The following is a 17,303-nucleotide window of genomic DNA, read 5'->3' as shown; positions in this document are numbered from 1 at the left end:
TTTGGAATTTCTACCATAGCATCTCGCGTGCGTTCCTATAAATGGTTTATTTAAAGCGCGAAAACATTGCGCAGTTGTATTATGAAATCTTAAGATTCCTACGATCGTCAGAAATTAATGTAATGTCAAATTTTAATAAGAAGAATATGTTATCTAAAATGTGTTTATTTAAAGAGACAACGAATTGTAAATTTTTATAGAAACTGCGATTTATTTATCGTATATCAAGGAATATGTCATATTCGCGACTAAAGCACTTGTCGCAAATCTTCACGACAGTTGATTTAGCATTGCATACGCAAATCATATCGTTCCCACTTCTCGGAAAATACGAGAGCGACTGCATTTATAGTCCCATCCCAGTGCGGTGTTTGCTGAACATATCTTGATCGTTATCGAGTATTCGCGCTCACATGTGACCTTTTTCTTTTTCACCATTTCCGTGATGTCATTCGGAATTACGTTAATCCACTCGCACGCGCATTCTACGTCATAAAATAGCAAACAAAGAAATTCTTTATGGAAACTTTACATAGTGATGAGTATCGTGTATTGCTCTGTATATTCTTGTATCCGTACGTATACCGGTATCCGTACGTATACCGTAATTTACTGCATATAACGTTGGCACTGAAACTAGAGTGCCCTTCCTATCGTTTTGATTTCGAGCGTGGAGAACCGCAATGATATTCTCTTACAGCATGGATGATCTTACACGCGAAATGTGAGCGTACAATTTATGTCTATCGTTGATGATGATTCTCAACGTATAATATAAAATAATATTAAGTGACTTGTATTTTGATTGAATGCAATACACGATAGGCGCTTAATAATTTTCTCACCAAGCTATATTTTCAACAGATATAATAATAATTGATCTTTCTATTGATGTAAACAAAGAATTATTGCAATTATTGGCGATTATTTCAAAATAATATTGAAATTATTACGTAAAGCTGCATAATTATATACAAGAAAATTAAGCAGTTTAATGGTAATAAAATCATGAAAATTTCAAAAATTACAATACTTTAAAAAAAATGATTTTTAACGTATTTGTCTTGGACACTTTTTTTTAATTTAAATAATTCAAAGCTAAAATAAATAAACGTAAATTTAAATATATGAATAAATATATGAATAAATGTATGAATAAAATTGTGAAAAAAATATATAAACCTTTATATATATATATATATATATATATATGAAAAACATACATCAAATTTTGAAAAAAATTTTAACTATATTTACATATATACGTATATTTGAAATAATACGTTGTGAGCATTGATATGTATAACTGCCATTTCAATACATAATGTATAGAATGCGTTTCGCGCAAATCGTTAACAGCCCATTGGCCATAAATGTGTTAATGACATTCCGGTTCTGTTTTGTTACGACTGACTACAAATAAATATTTTTCAATACTTTCTGAAAACAACAATTTTATTTAACAAGCTATGAGAAAATGTGGAAAATATAACAATAAATAATAAAATATAATAAACTGAATAAAATTATTATATGGATATTATATGTATATGTATATTTTTATCATTCTTAATCATTGTGATACTTTTATTTTCTTCTACATATTTATTCCATCATTATTCTAAGAATGTTTACACATTTGCGTTTAGAGACAATTTTTTTTGTATATTTTTGTTACTCAACCAATACAATTAATTATAATCTGCTGTATTTAATAAATGTTAAATACAAATATTCTATGCATATTAAATAAATCTTGTATTATTTATTAATTTATATTACAAGAATTTTAAGATTAATGAGACAAGATAATTTTTAATCAATCTTTTCCTTTTTTCTTGATTATCTATAAAAATCATAAAAATTATTCTATCTTTTTTTCATTACTGAAAAATGCAGCGAGTTTTCCATTTTGCATAACGACTCGTACACATATCTATTATTCAGGGAAGAGTTACATAACTTCTATCACCGAGATTACTACATATGAATATCTATGTGCCCGCACTATTATAATCCAAAATTCTTTTCAATTCTCTCTCTCTCTCTCTTTCTCCCTTTCTCTTTCTTTTTAATATATGTATAAAGAGAAAGAATTAATTTTTTACTTGGCATCATATTGGACGACCGAATTATTTAACTAATTGTTTTTATATTTTATGTTTACATTACAGACGCGCAACTTTCCGACGCGTACCGTGTGAGTAATAGATATTTCAATTACGTTCCCAAATGTGAGAAAGATTATGGGTAGCGGGCATGAATACATAATATCCCTCGTATTTTCTTTGCGGTCTCGCGATCTCTCAGAGATGCCGAGAAGAGGATCTCTGGTCCCTCCGGGGACACCCTATTTTCTTTCGGGTTCCCCATTCGTCTCACATAAGACGCGCGTGCTCCATCTGACAAGTCCTGGCTCGCTTTATCGTCCTCTCTTCATTCTCACAACGACATCATAGGAAATTGCGGACAAGTTTCCCTCGAGGTGGTTGCCCCGCAGAAATTCAACCAATTAGATCGACGGAAAACTTTCCTACCGTCAGACTTAACTGGCGAGCAAGCAGTGGCAGCAGCCTCGAGCTCTGCTCTCGCATCGTGTGCGTACGTATGTGTGTGTGCGTGTTTGTGCAACACGAACGAATAGTGTAACACACACACACACACACACACAGACACACGGAGAGTCGAAACCCGGGATCCCACGCATGGACACGTTTGCTCTACACCCACGTGAACACTTTCGGAATACTAATGAGACCCATAGTGATGAAGTCGCGAGCGGGCGCGGTAACAGGTGAAGATTCGATCTCGGTGCGCGCGTTGTACTTAGCGGCTCCGTACTCTGTAATTCCGAACCGCGATGCATCTACTTGTCGTGGAGCAACGTAATCATCCAGCGGAAAGTTTCGGCCGAGTTCGCGGCCTATAAACGCGGAAAAACTTACAAGTAGAGAAGATCGAAGCTGAGACTGACTTGCGACTCACTCACTTGCTGTAGCAAGTTTGTAGAGACTGAGACGCGCGAGAAAACTTATGTGCTACTACGTGCTGTTTTACAAGAACATTTAAATGATAATTTTAATAAAAGTTGTTTGTTTATTTTCTTTGATATATTATATATCAAATATATAATAAATATAAACATATATATATATATATATATATATATATATATATAAACATTATCTTTATTATTTATATAAGATATATAATATATATTGATTACAGGTTGTCAGGTTGAACGAAAAGCAAACTGTAACTATATTAACTATATATATATATATATATATATAAATAATCTATGTGTAATTAAAAAAGATAATATTTTTATATTCCTAAGATAAAAATGTCACCTTTTCTCAGATATTCAATTCATGTCACATCCATGTTTGTTTTTTGTTGGCGCAAGCTCGTTCATTGTATTTGCGCAAAATCCATGGATTTAGTACGACGTAAATTCTACCGTACAATTGATTGTTGTGGAAATCTTTTTTGTGGACGTATAATAAAAGACTAGACAATTTCACGTGAATGACCGAACTAATTGACAGTCCAAGAGAGAAAACTACGCATAGTGACAGTTTGCTTTTTGTTCAGCCTGACAACCTGTGATCAACGATGTGTACAAAAATCATAAGTCACGAGAGAACGTTGATAGATATAAAAAATATCGTGTGTTATATATAATTTACAAAATATTGTTGAAGCTTAAAAGCATACAGTTTTAACGAGAAAGAGAAAACTAACACATTTGTTCATCCTAATATTTGATAAATTTTGATTCTACAATTTCATGAGATGTTTTGTAAATATTTCTTAGTAAATTAACAATTTTTAACTATTTTACTTTTAACAGATACTTGACTGTTCAAATTAAAACAAATTATATAACGGAGCTATTATAAATTATTTGAATTTGTGCCTAAGTAAGCTAGAAATTAACATATATATAAATTGATACTCACCGATTCTAATAACCGGTGGCAGCGACATGGCAGTAGTGATCGAAATAACGATTATGGCGAACAACAGTGCCATCGTGTCCGACGTGAAGACAGTTCGCACTTGGACGGCTATGACATCGTTTGTGCGGATTTCCCGTAAGATAAAGCGCAATAAAGGAGAGAAAAAGAAATCATAGATATTCGCGAGATTGCTCCGCTCTTTCACCGACACTTTAACACCGAACTGCACATCCTCAAAGACTCGTCGCACGTCGGAGAGGATTCTTAAATGACTATCATCTTCCGTGCGGGCCCAATCTGAAAATAGAAATGAGAAACTTGTAATATAATACGAAAGCGAAAAGCGTTCTAATCCATCACAAGGTTGATGTAAGCTCATTTAATTCGATAGATAAAAAATGGCATGGAAACGGTAGATTGATTTTAATAAATGGCGAACTGCCACAAAATATGTACGTAGATAAATAAAATTTTTGTAATATTTCTCTTGTAGAAGCTTGCGTATAGATATTGAATCATTCATATTTATTCATTAATACACTCTTTCTGTCTAATAGACATTTATACGGGAGAAAACAATGGGAGCGAAAATAATTTATAATACTTTATAAAATCAAAATTTAAATAGACCAATGATATGCAATCAGTGCTACGTAGACTATGCCTTCTCGCTGGAAAGTTAATTGCTTAATAAATGGTTAGCATGTATTCTGTACGAGTGTGTTTCTCGAAAGTAATAATTAGTAGGTTGCTGCATTTATAATTATAATTTCCACTTAAAAAAAGTTCGGTAGAGATATAATTTATTGGTATATATTAAACCAAACTTGAATTTAAATATGCTCAATTGATAATAGTATCTTTTAATTTTTGTTTTTTTTTGTATTTTTAATTTTTATTTAATTTCTATTTTTATTATTATTACATACATACACGTGCATGCACGTACACGCGTTCACATACACACAAATATAGAGTAACTAAACAGAAATAATTTGCTGAAGTAATTTTATTTTTTTTGTAATAAAAAATACATTTTATTTCAAATGATAATAAAACAAGGAAAAAAGAAATTATTTTTTATTCTTAAGCTAATTTGCACAATTAATGTGTCATCTAAACATTGCACGATATTTCTACACTCGTACTCTAAAGGGAGATTCCAATTTAGACGAGAGTTGGGAAACACTGCTCTACACTTTTTAACGTAGTTGCTATGGTGGTGCATCAACACTGTTGGAACCAGAGTCCAGTTTACTTTTATTTGCGGCAGACCTCGAAGAAGGCGAGAAAAAGGGAGGGATGTTGAGTACGGTCTCCGGAGTGAAATCGCGTCTTGGGTCCGCGTTTCTGCTCTCGGAGGTGCATTTTCCATAGAGGAGATGGAAAAAAGGGGAGCTTGGCCTTTAACCTTCCCGGTAGATACGACCTTCCGCCGTTACGTCGTCGAAGATACCGAGGGACAAAAAAAAAAAAAGAGAAAGAGAGAAAGACAGAATCTCTTTCTTTATTTCGGAAGCGATTCGAGAGAAGTTTTTCGGTCCTGCTCCGATAATGTCCCCCGTGTCACGACTCTATCTCGACATACCTACCGCGGGTTGTGTGTCGCGTGACAATCCCAATGACTTCGATCGCTCGACAGACAGAGTTCGTATATGTACTTAAAACTGCGTTACGGGAGAAAAATGTAGTTGAATCAGAACGAATTTTCTCCCAGCGCGGGAGAATTTCTTCCACCTCGACGACATTTTGCTGGAGCGAAACTACGAGGAATGTCGCGAAGAACGTCGTCGAGAGACACAAGACACAACTGCTATAATTTCCTTCGTGAAATAGCTGACATTGGAGTTTGCGAGCGGCACGGAAATTTCGATTCCGCGCGTCGAGTAGATCTATTATTTTCTCAGTCCACAATTAACACAAATAATATTGTCATAGTATAATGTATATCGGCGCAATCTGTGCTTTCTTAATCCCTACTAATACTATATGCATTAGCTGTTGAAATATTTCGTTAACAATTTGCTAATGTCACCGCTATCTCGCTGATAAATGTCTTTTAATACGCATTTAATATTCGTGCTAAATTACCTATTTGCTAGTAAAATCGATATGTTTACTTGATTAACTGGTATAAGTTATGCGTGGTCATTGATTATTAAACATGAATTTGAATTCAATTACATACATCGTTATCCACTGATACCTGATGTAACATACGAGTTGCATCGCTCGAATTTAAATAATGCGAAAATAATTTTACAAAAAATTCAAACAATTCGATTACATGCTCCGCGTTACTCTCCACGTACACGTGACTGACCTACTTGAATACGTTCAATAAATTATTACAGATATCAATTGTTATTAATTGAAAGTCTTCAAATCATGAATAATTTCCGTACCATGCGAGCTCGCTCCGAAACTTTTCGAATACGTGTTATGCTATACAATCCACGCTGTCACGTATCGCACGATGCACAAAATAAATCGAATCGAACAGTGAACCGAGAAGGCAAGCGCTCGATACCAATATTTGACGATCAAAAAACTGACCGTTCTCGCCACTCTATTCATTGAACCGCCCTTCACGCAGGGTGATGGTTCTCGGCCGATGTTTTGGTGTCGATGCCCATGCGACTCACGCTTTCACCATTAGAGTTAGCGTAAACGGATTTCAACTAACCCAATTTAGTCTGCAGGGATAACCTAACTCTGCTTCTCTTTCTCCTTCTCTCTCTCTCTCTCTCTCTCTCTGCGTTTATTTACGCGGTTCTAAGCGCACCTCTCGATTAAATAGATGTGTTTGTTTAGTTGGCAAAATGGCTTTCGTTTTTCTTTTTTTTATTTATTCTTTGCTCCATCGTGATTTCTTATGACATTTGCTTTCTTTTGCCTTTTATAATCCTCTCGAAGCAGATTTTAGCGAAACCGTTGCGCTCTACACATACCGTCGCTTTGTTAAAAATTTATCCAACACGCGGCGAAAATATATCTCGAAATTACGCACATTCTTTTGTAAATATTACAACGCTGAAACTTACACAATGAAGGGACATTATGACGAATTATAAGCGGCGTGAGCTATTTTTACAGTCATGAATTATTTTTAAAATCTACAGTACAGATTATATTTTTTTATGTAGATTTTTTAAAATATAATTGTTATATTTAGAGAAAAAAAATAGTTTATCTCGTCCTAATTAAAATTACTTTTAATAGATAAGTAAAGTAAATAAAAAGATAAAATAAAATTAATTAATTGATAACAACGATATTATATTTTGACAAATGTGGGTTTTTTATGCAATTATAAAAATATGGATTATTCGCTGACTGAGCGCTTTATTTATTGTAGTGATAGTTTAGAGAATTGTATATATGTTAGAGATAAGATATATTCGAGCTTTTTTGCAATGGATAACATTCCGCGTGAGTGCGTTTTATTGTCAATAAAAACTACGTCACTTCCGCTCTTCATGGGTTTTACGATCGCAAAAGATTAACCGGTAGAAAGGATACCGTCTTAGATCGTAAAAAAAGAAAAAAACGCTGGCAGCTATATGATTATATGTAGAAATCATATTTTTCTTTTCCTTTTCTGTAATCATTTAGTTTTACGATCTTATATGTCCATTGCATTCTCGTACAAATAACTTTAAATGCGTGTTATTATTTGGTGATAAAATAATAAAAAAAATATATATATATATATATATATATATATATATATATATATATATATATAATCGTTCTCTTAAACACTTTATTGGATGCAGCTTCAACGCGCAAAATATATTTGGAGTTTACGTGCTTTTACATATACAGCTACTTATTATGGACTTTAATTTCCACCGAAATGGAATGACAAAAGCGTCAACAATATGAAAATGAATAATGGCATCTTAGGTCTTTGTCTATCAGAATTAATCTTGCTTTTATTACACTAGAATTTGCAATTATTAAAATGCTGGAAATCTCTGTATAATATCCAAAGATTGCGATTCTGTGATAGCAGGTGAAAAATCTGTACAAATATGTTAATTGCATGATATTAGTGTTAAATTGATAATCACTTTGATAATTACACACAGTATACAACGGATTATTAAATTATTAATATTTGCGGTAATAATATCTATTTTAAATGTTCCCTTTAACGATATAATTTAACATTAAAGTAACTTTAAATGCATACTGTTATTTGATAAAATAATTATTTTGCAATAAAATAAAAGGAGATATGTATCATCGTTCTTAAACATTTTACGGGATGCAATTTCGCCGCACGAGGACTTAAATAAATCAATTTTATTACGAAACAAAGTCACGAGCGTACGAGCGAGAAATAGATAAGACGCAGCAAATTAATGTCATGCGATACAAATCGCGACGTCAAAAGTTTCAGAAATAAAAATCGATACGCGTATATTGTAGTAGTCATCAATCAATCATATTAACGATTGGTCATAGAACGCACACGCGATAGTTCCCGTAGATTTTAACTTCCGTTCCCTTCTTGTTTCATTTCTCCTCGCTTCGCGAACGAGATCGCGATAAATTTCTAAAAATTATCGGAGCGCAAGGGTAGCGTGTAATCTGTGTCGCGTCAACGATACATTGCTCCATGAATGAATGCTCGGTGGGTGGTTGCGCGATTAATAATACGACGGTGTCACCGAGGATTTCATAACTTTCACATTTGAGAAGATTCAGGAGGAAGGTCGATGCTCGCCGTGGCTGAGCGAGATTTAACGGTTGCGTAACGAAGAAACTGGTAAATGGTTAATCGATAAATTTACCATCGCGTAAGACATCATATATTCACGGCGTGCGAGAATAAATAAATCTAGGAGGAAGTCAAAGAAATTAATTACAAGTTACACATTATGCGCGGTGTTCATGCTGATGTAAATCGTGCCTCTCTTAGATCTGACAAATAAGATTTTCCAAGCAGTTGCGATAATATTTGGCCTTCCTGATCGCGAGAAAAAAATGACAAACTTCAAGATTGCTGTAAATTTTTCATACTTGAGAAAAATCTTTTACATTATAATAGTGCTCTTAATTAATATATGCTATGTATGTTATACATGTCTCTTAGATCCGTCATGAAGATTGTAGTAAAGAGAGACACGGAACGTCGACAGCTGCGTGAAACGGTTAAAAGCGAATGCAGATTAGAAAATTATGAATTTCCAACACGTAGCGTCGCTTTCAGGAAACGTGCGCCTCAGAAACGTCATTTATGTCATATCGCGAGATGGAAAGAGAGAGTGAGGGAGAAAGGAAGCAGAAACGTCGTTTGGCATCTTGTTTGTCACAATTATTTGAGAATAAGGTGTTAAGTGCGTGCGAGATGCGCGACTCGGAAGGTCGAGAGAAGGTGCGAAGGAGACTTAAAAGTAGAAAAGAAGTAGAAGAGAGCGTCGTTATACTACCATGACTTTATCGTGTTATACAATCCATACGTTTCGCACGCGCGCGAAACCCACCCTCTCGTATGGGAAGCCCGACGACGCTCTTCGGGGAGCTTCTCTTTGCGAATAGGAAGTAAGCGCGCGGCAAAAGGGACCGGCACTCGCCGTAACGTATCCGTTTTCAACTAAAAGTGCAATACGCGGTATCAAAAGTGCTCGTGACTTTTCTCGAATTAAAATATAGCGGTTTACAACGAAGCCATTCTGGGAGTTTTATTAACGGCGAACGGAGGGCGGGGGTTTATGTTTTATAAAAAAATATAAATAATGAGGAGAAAGTTAATTATAATATTAGATTATAATAATCGGCGTCTATAACAGCGAATAAAAACGTAAATAATTAGTAGGCTGTTGTACATACTTATATTGCAAACAATGCAAAAGGTATTTTTTAATTGAAGTGTATCATGCACAATACATTTTCTAATTTTTTCAGTATTTATTTACGGTCTTTATATGTCTTACTAATTGTTCGATCGAAAAATATATTTATCCAAATTACATATACAGCTCATGATATGTTTTTTTTATTAAATTTTTATTATATATTTTCTGTTTTTCTTCTATTATATTATTCAACATATAATGTGTATAAAAATAAACTTTCTACATTGACTGCATAAATTTACATAGTTTATGAACGAAATGTATTCTCATTAGTATTAATCAAAATTATTCATCATATGCTGAGAACTTGTTAAATGCGATCTGAAATGCATATGAAATACGTTCATGAATTTTTATATATATATATATATATATTCCGAATATATTATTGGCATAAATATACCATTTAACTTGTAATTGAATAATGTACTTATGCATAGTGTACTTAATATTTAAATTTAAGATTTACACACACACACACACACACACACACACACACACACACACACACACACACACACATACACACAAACACACACCACACACACACACACACACACACACACACACACACACACACACACACACACACACACACACACACACACACACACACACACACACACACACACACACACACACACACACACACACACACACACACACACACACACACACACACACACACACACACACACACACACACACACACACACACACACACACACACACACACACACACACACACACACACACACACACACACACACACACACACACACACACACACACACACACACACACACACACACACACACACACACACACACACACACACACACACACACACACACACACACACACACACACACACACACACACACACACACACACACACACACACACACACACACACACATATGTCGATAAATTACCTTTTAAATTGATTTAAACATATTAAAAGGTAATGTTGCTCCAAGTTTTACATATATTTTAAATTTTCTCAATTAAATTTTCTGCTTTTTGTTGATAAATTGAATGAAACTATCATAAATGTTATAAAAAATTATTCACAACGTTTTAATATGTATATATGAGATTTGTGTACACACACAAGCTGCTCTGATTAAATAAAAAATTGCATTGAATTAAAAATGACATTTATAACATTTTTTAAAATTCTCTTTAGCATAGAAACAAGCAAACGGTTATAATGAATATCTTAATATGATAATTAAAATAATAATAATTTGATTTAATTTAATTCTCAGTTAACTGTTAAATCTACAATTAGTGCAATATATAACGCCAAGTATTAAAAACTGCCCTATAAATCATGTCTTTCATCAAAGTTTTGCAGGAAAATAAATTTGCTTAAGAATTTTTCATTAAAACTAAAGTTGAAAGTTATAGGACACCTTCTATATACGTTAAATGATATGCGGTCCATTGTATATCAAACATATTGGAAATTTTTTCACCAAAATCTCCCCTACAATTTATTTAAATCAATATTTAATTAAATAAATAAGTATATTAAATATATAAGTTTAATATGTGTATAGTTATATAGTAAATGTTAAAAATATTAGATATATGCAAATAAAAGTATAGTTTACATTTAAATTTTTATATTAACATAACAAAAATACATATACATGTAACATATTCGGAAAATAAGATATATACTTTTAAAATCAAAATATGATATTTGCATTTTTTCATAAAATTCTAAGAAAAATTGTAGATAAAAACTCATAAAAATAAAAAATAATGAATCAAACAACTTACTAAAAATAGCTTTAAAATTTTATAACAGATTTGTTGACAGTGAGAGATTTCTACTGAAATTTATATTGAAACAAAATTATATAACGTAATGATGTATAACGGATAATAAATATATAACAAAGTAGAGATAAACAAAAATTTTAATTAAAAATTGTTAAAACAAAGAAAAATATTAATCAAGTACAATGAAAAAATATGTCTTGGCGAAAATAATTAAATTTTAGATCTATCTGATAATGCATATAAAATGAAAGAAGATAAAAGAAAGTGAGAGGGAGAAACAGGATAGGAATGTAGAGTATTTTAAGCAGCATAGATTATTCATTAATCGTTATTTGATCGGAAATTGCATAGCACTTGCGGATATCATCACATTTTGAGTTGAATTGTAGTCATGAACAATGTTAACACACAATCATATCAATGAAATTGTGATAATGATTATGATTAATGACTGTAACTCGACGTCTATTATTCTAAACCACATTCGGATTAGCAATGATTTTATTATTAAGCAAATGATTTGTAAATGTCAATGAGAATTAAATCGAACACGCTTGCTTAAAAGATTTTGTATTCAAAAATTTATCGTTATTTTTTCTTTATACGTATATATGTATAGAAATATGTTAATAAATATGAATATGAAATATGTTAATTTTTTTATCTTTTACATTCTTTCTATTTAGTACAATATTTTTTAACACGGAAGATGAGCAAAATTAAAAACAAATAATTAAATAAATAATTAAATAAAATTGTGTAAATCTAAATTAACTTTTATATATCATTAAGCATTACATTATCATTTCATATAATATTTGCAAAATTTAGTAGAAAAATGATAATAAGGATAACGATGGAATACATACATATTTTAAAAGCACGTCTTGTATAAGTTATAAAAATTGTATAAATCGTGTAATAAATAAATAAAATTAAATTAAAACTAAATATGAAAAATAATTAATTACTTTAATGTCGTCATAATACAAAATTTCGTCAGAGATAATGTTTTATTGATTATTAAATATGCCGGACTTAACAATCACTTACAAAAATGATATTCCTCTAAAAGTTGTAAAATTTCGTGCCAAGAATAGATATTATTCTCTCTAAAAAAATTTATAATATTAAAATTTTTCGTATTTATAAACATGATTCTATTATCAAAAAATTTGCGTACTCGTTAGTAAAGCTGGCAACTATGAATTGTGTATTTTTCAATATTGCATCGGTATTATTTATCACATCAATGCTATTTACTCTCATTCTTTTTGTTGCATCATTATTTTCAGCATTGTCTATGCAATGTTCCGAGATATTTTCAAAATATTTTTATCAGTTGATTCTAAAATTTCTTGTGTGTGTGTGTGTGTAAGGTAGAAAACGCCATATGATTTTTAATACTGATACAAGCGTTTCAAGATCTGCACAAAAAAATAATTAACATTTTTTTGTTTTTTATATTTAATTAGATTTTAGTTTAATTAAATTTCTTCCAGTTAATGAACTATATGTTTGAAATATGTTAAATAGCATTAAAACCATAGAGGCAAAATTTTATGAAAATTAAGTAAAAATAATTAGATAATTAATTATTTATCTCTTTTTGAAGATAATACCAGGCAAGATTATTATTATTAATTTTAATCGATAAAAACTTTTATCAAAAAAATTTCACTCAAAACATGCATTTTGCACAAGTATCCAATTTTCTCGATACAATAACTGGTAACTCGAGATAACACTCACGCGCGTCTATGCGACGTAGAAGGTGTCGACACACCTCACGAGACTCGTCCTGCACAGCATGATTGCCATCGACGATCCTCACGTTGGGAAGACGAGACTCTGCTCTCACACGTTCGAACGGATTGAGGATCGTCCGACGATGTCCTTAACATTCCAATGCGTCTCCTTTAATCCTCGACGTGCTTCAACACCCCTGTACTTTGCTCACAGAATTACCTCGATCTTTCCCACAGGCGATCGAATTTTATCGCGCTTTTTTCTAGATTTTTATGCCGCTCATTCATTCTTCACTGCTATGGATATAAAAATCCACGTCTTCTTATTGTTAGTCACCTTATCGATATTCGCATCAATACGTTTTTAAAAGAGATGTTCAAGAAAAACTGCGCTTATCCAACGACAGAATCTAGTCGAGATTTAAAATGTATATCGGATCGATCGACACTCTTCTTTTAGAAGATTACAAAACTCGAACGATCCGACTCGCGAGACCGTTTTCTTCAAGAATAAAGTTCCTTTCAACCAAAACACAACATTATTCATTCTTACGACAACTTTCGCGAAGTTCCGCGTACATCGCGATCATCGTCGCTCCCCGAAAAACACTCTCGAGATCGCGATAGTCGATAGTTCGATCCGGTCGAGCGATTCGGAGCATCTCGTTTCGGACGCTTTGTCGCGGCCTTTTTTTGGAAAAAAAAAGTCAAACTTATACCTGCCGTTACGCACTAGGTCACGCGAAAGTCCTCCCGGCCGGCTTGCGAGAACATCCACGCGACGACGACGACGAGAACCTCCCCGTTTTACGTACGCGCGGTCCGACGATCGCGAGAGACGCGCGGGCACTGGCTGCGCGAGAACTTACCGCCACCCCCGGACGAGTGCGCGGACAGGCAGTGCGGGGTAGTGGGTGGCCTTCGAGGGTGGCTCGAAAGGGGTGGTTGTACGATGGAGAGAGAGAGAGAATGAGGAAGAGAGATGGAGACAGAATGAGATAGAGATATACTCACACGCAACCGTGTAAGAGAAAAGGATGACGTGTACGAGACACGGAATCCTCGTTCGACATTCTACGCGAATGCACGAAGACAATCCCACGAAAAAGGGAGCCTATGTATCTTCGTTTATCTGGGTTAGCGGATTCGCGCGACCCTGACCAATTTCCGGCAAGTGATTCTGTTAATATAATTATCGTCGAAGGTATATGAAGTACGATCGAAAGTCCGTAACGTCTTTAAATGGAAATCGACTCGTGCGTTATTCTTCTTTTTCCCTTAAGGAAAAGGGAAAATACTTTAAATTAAATTAAAGAAATATATAATTAATAATTAATATAACGCTCATTTCTTCTGACTTTTTGAAACTTAATTTGCAAAAAGTTTACTCTCAGTTATTTGTAATTAAGAAACTCTTAATGCCTCGAGAAAAAGCAGATTTCTTTCAAAGTAGAAACTTTAGAACACAAAATTTTAAGAGAGAACAGAGTATTGAACTAAACCAAAGAGACTCGCCGCGATATCGTCTCTTGTTGAAGGTTTCCCGCGAGAAATCTATAGTTGCATCTTATTACTGCATTATCGAGTTCCCTGGACACTGACCATACTTTTCGATGCGCAAGATTCCACATCTCGCTATTGCGATTTTACCAATCCAATTTCGCGGTATTTTCCAAGTGCTACGTAGGCTTTGAAGACATGGTTTAAAAATTGCCGAGGATACCGAGGTCGTCGCGCGATGCGCCGTGGAAGAGAAAAGATGGAATGAAAAAGGTGGAAAGAGGCGAATGCAGGCTGCACGTTCCTTTCGTTGGGAATAGCATCTCGCGCCGAGGCCACTCTCTTTTCGTTGTAAGTACATAAGGCAGTCTGATGAAGAACCGAAATTGCTTCCCACCTGGATTACTGCGCCCGCCCTGAGCCTGACCACGCTCTTGAATTAAGCTCGTATATTTGACAATGTTCGCATCGTACGTTTTGCGAGAAGGAATTAAAGCTTCATCGTGCGGGATTTACGCGGATGGAGAAAAAGGTTACGCCCTAGGAAGGACTCACGTTGCTTTGCGGACGTAGTTCGTTAATGTTCGCTCGAGATAAATTTGTAACACAAAGAGCTATGTATATCTTAAATATTTATATCCCTTAGTAAGAGATAACGCGAATATATAAAATGGCGTTATTGAAACTTACATAAAACTTAGGAGAAAATCGCAAATGGAGCATACAAAGGTTTAAGGGTAGGATAAGCGAAGCAGCGCATATATCGACTATGAAATGGCTACGAGGGTTCTCTCTACGTTGTGGTGCCAAGCAAAAAGCGAAAAGAATGGAAGTAAAGGGTGGAAGTGAGAAAGAGAAAGAGAGCAAGCGTGAGGGAAAAGAGGAAAGAGTATCTAAGTTGATTCTATACTTTTTCTGGAAAAGCGTAGATAGGGGACCGGCGAGCGAAACGAAGTCGTTTTATCCGCGTTAGTGTGTGGACAACGAGCCTGACCACTTCCTATGCAAAGAGGATTGAGATAAAGTTCGCATTCATCAACGATGATGCTCGCCTAAACTGTCGTCCTCTTCCAACTGTCGTCCGTTACTCGTGAAAACTCTTATTCTTAAAGCCAGATTTTCCAAAGGAAAATTTCCCCAGTCCGTTCGTCTTCTTCCGAGATAAGAGAAATCATTCCAACGAGTCTTATGTACGTGGCAGAGATTGGTTCGCGAACACGATTCGATTAATTTTCACCGAACAAATGGTATTTCTTCTTTTATAAGCTACGGCGAACAAAATCTTCCCAAGTCTTTTAGATAGAGACTTTGTAATCTTGTAATTTTTATCTTTAAACAATAAATCTTCACTCGAGCGAACATTATCTATTAAACATGAATTAATTATAATGTTAATATATGAATGAAATCTATAGATGTAATAAAAATAATGACACCGTAATAAAACTAATTTATTTAGCCTCATCTCTTTTATCTATTTATTGAGCTCATTTTTTATATCTTGAATTATTTTTCAAAATTTTTCAAAACGCAACTTCTGACATTTTAAGATACATTGGAAGTTACGGCTTTTGTCACGGTGTACATAGTATTTTCAACTTTAGTAATAAGAATTACGAGACTTTATAGGATGACAATATATTATATCATGAATCTTTTTATAATGACAATGGCTTTTCGAGACGTCACTATCAGCTAACAAAATCCTTCTGTATCTCCTTCATTGCAATTTATTTCCTCTTTACGTTATCAAATAATTTTTTATTATTGCTTGCGAGAAATTAATGTAACTACTATAGAATATTTCGATAACACAGACAGTAAGTAATTTATCAAGATTAAGAAATATATAGCTTTGGCAATTATTGTTAAAAATATTCTTTTTATCATGACAGTCATACAAAGATAATATTCATTTCTTTTTTTAATTTCTGATTTATTCAATTTAAAATATTTTTCCATTAAATATAATTTAATTAAACTCTTTGAAAAGAAAATAATATGCAAGAAAAAAAAAATTCTGTTTTCTGCGCACTTTAAATTGAATGAAAATGTTATGGTTTGCTAATAGCTAATAAGCACTTTATTTCATTCAATTGCTTGTCGATCAACGAAGAAAAATAATTTTTAACGAACTTCGTTTCTTCAGAAAATTTCTATTAACATTATCTCCTTGATATATTCTCCGTTCCGTGTTATTGGAAAAAACATTTAAATTAAAAAAAATATCTATCATAGCGATAATATACATTTAACATAATCAATATCTTTGTATTATTTAATAAATATTTATATGCAATTTTCTTTTATATCGACGTTCAATTAGCATCAAAATTATCTCACCATATCAATGTCTTCTTTTATAATAATATGTATATATATAGTGACATTTTGGCTGAACCCCAAGAAAACTGCTGACAAAATTTTCG

The 17,303-nt window shown here is 33.3% G+C and overlaps 1 protein-coding gene and 1 long non-coding RNA gene across 3 annotated transcripts in view; one reads left to right on the top strand and one right to left on the bottom strand.

Moving 5' to 3' along the window:
* LOC140669168 (glutamate receptor ionotropic, kainate 2) overlaps positions 1-14,238 on the bottom strand; it is a 146,415-nt gene extending 132,177 nt beyond the window's left edge. For both annotated transcript variants that reach the window (XM_072898730.1, XM_072898729.1), the window contains exons 1-2: positions 13,379-14,238; positions 3,966-4,262 (exon numbers count right to left, since the gene is read on the bottom strand). In XM_072898730.1, the coding sequence (XP_072754831.1) occupies positions 3,966-4,038 (73 nt within the window). In that variant the 5' untranslated portion in view covers positions 4,039-4,262; positions 13,379-14,238. The remainder of the gene's footprint in view (positions 1-3,965; positions 4,263-13,378) is intronic.
* Positions 1-17,303, top strand: part of LOC140669169 (uncharacterized) — a 177,117-nt gene that overhangs the window by 115,756 nt on the left and 44,058 nt on the right. The gene's annotated exons all lie outside the window — the stretch shown is intronic.

This window comes from Anoplolepis gracilipes, chromosome 9 (assembly GCF_047496725.1).
Source record: "Anoplolepis gracilipes chromosome 9, ASM4749672v1, whole genome shotgun sequence".
NCBI classification, from domain to species: domain Eukaryota; kingdom Metazoa; phylum Arthropoda; class Insecta; order Hymenoptera; family Formicidae; genus Anoplolepis; species Anoplolepis gracilipes.
This window is presented reverse-complemented; position numbering and strand designations above follow the sequence as displayed.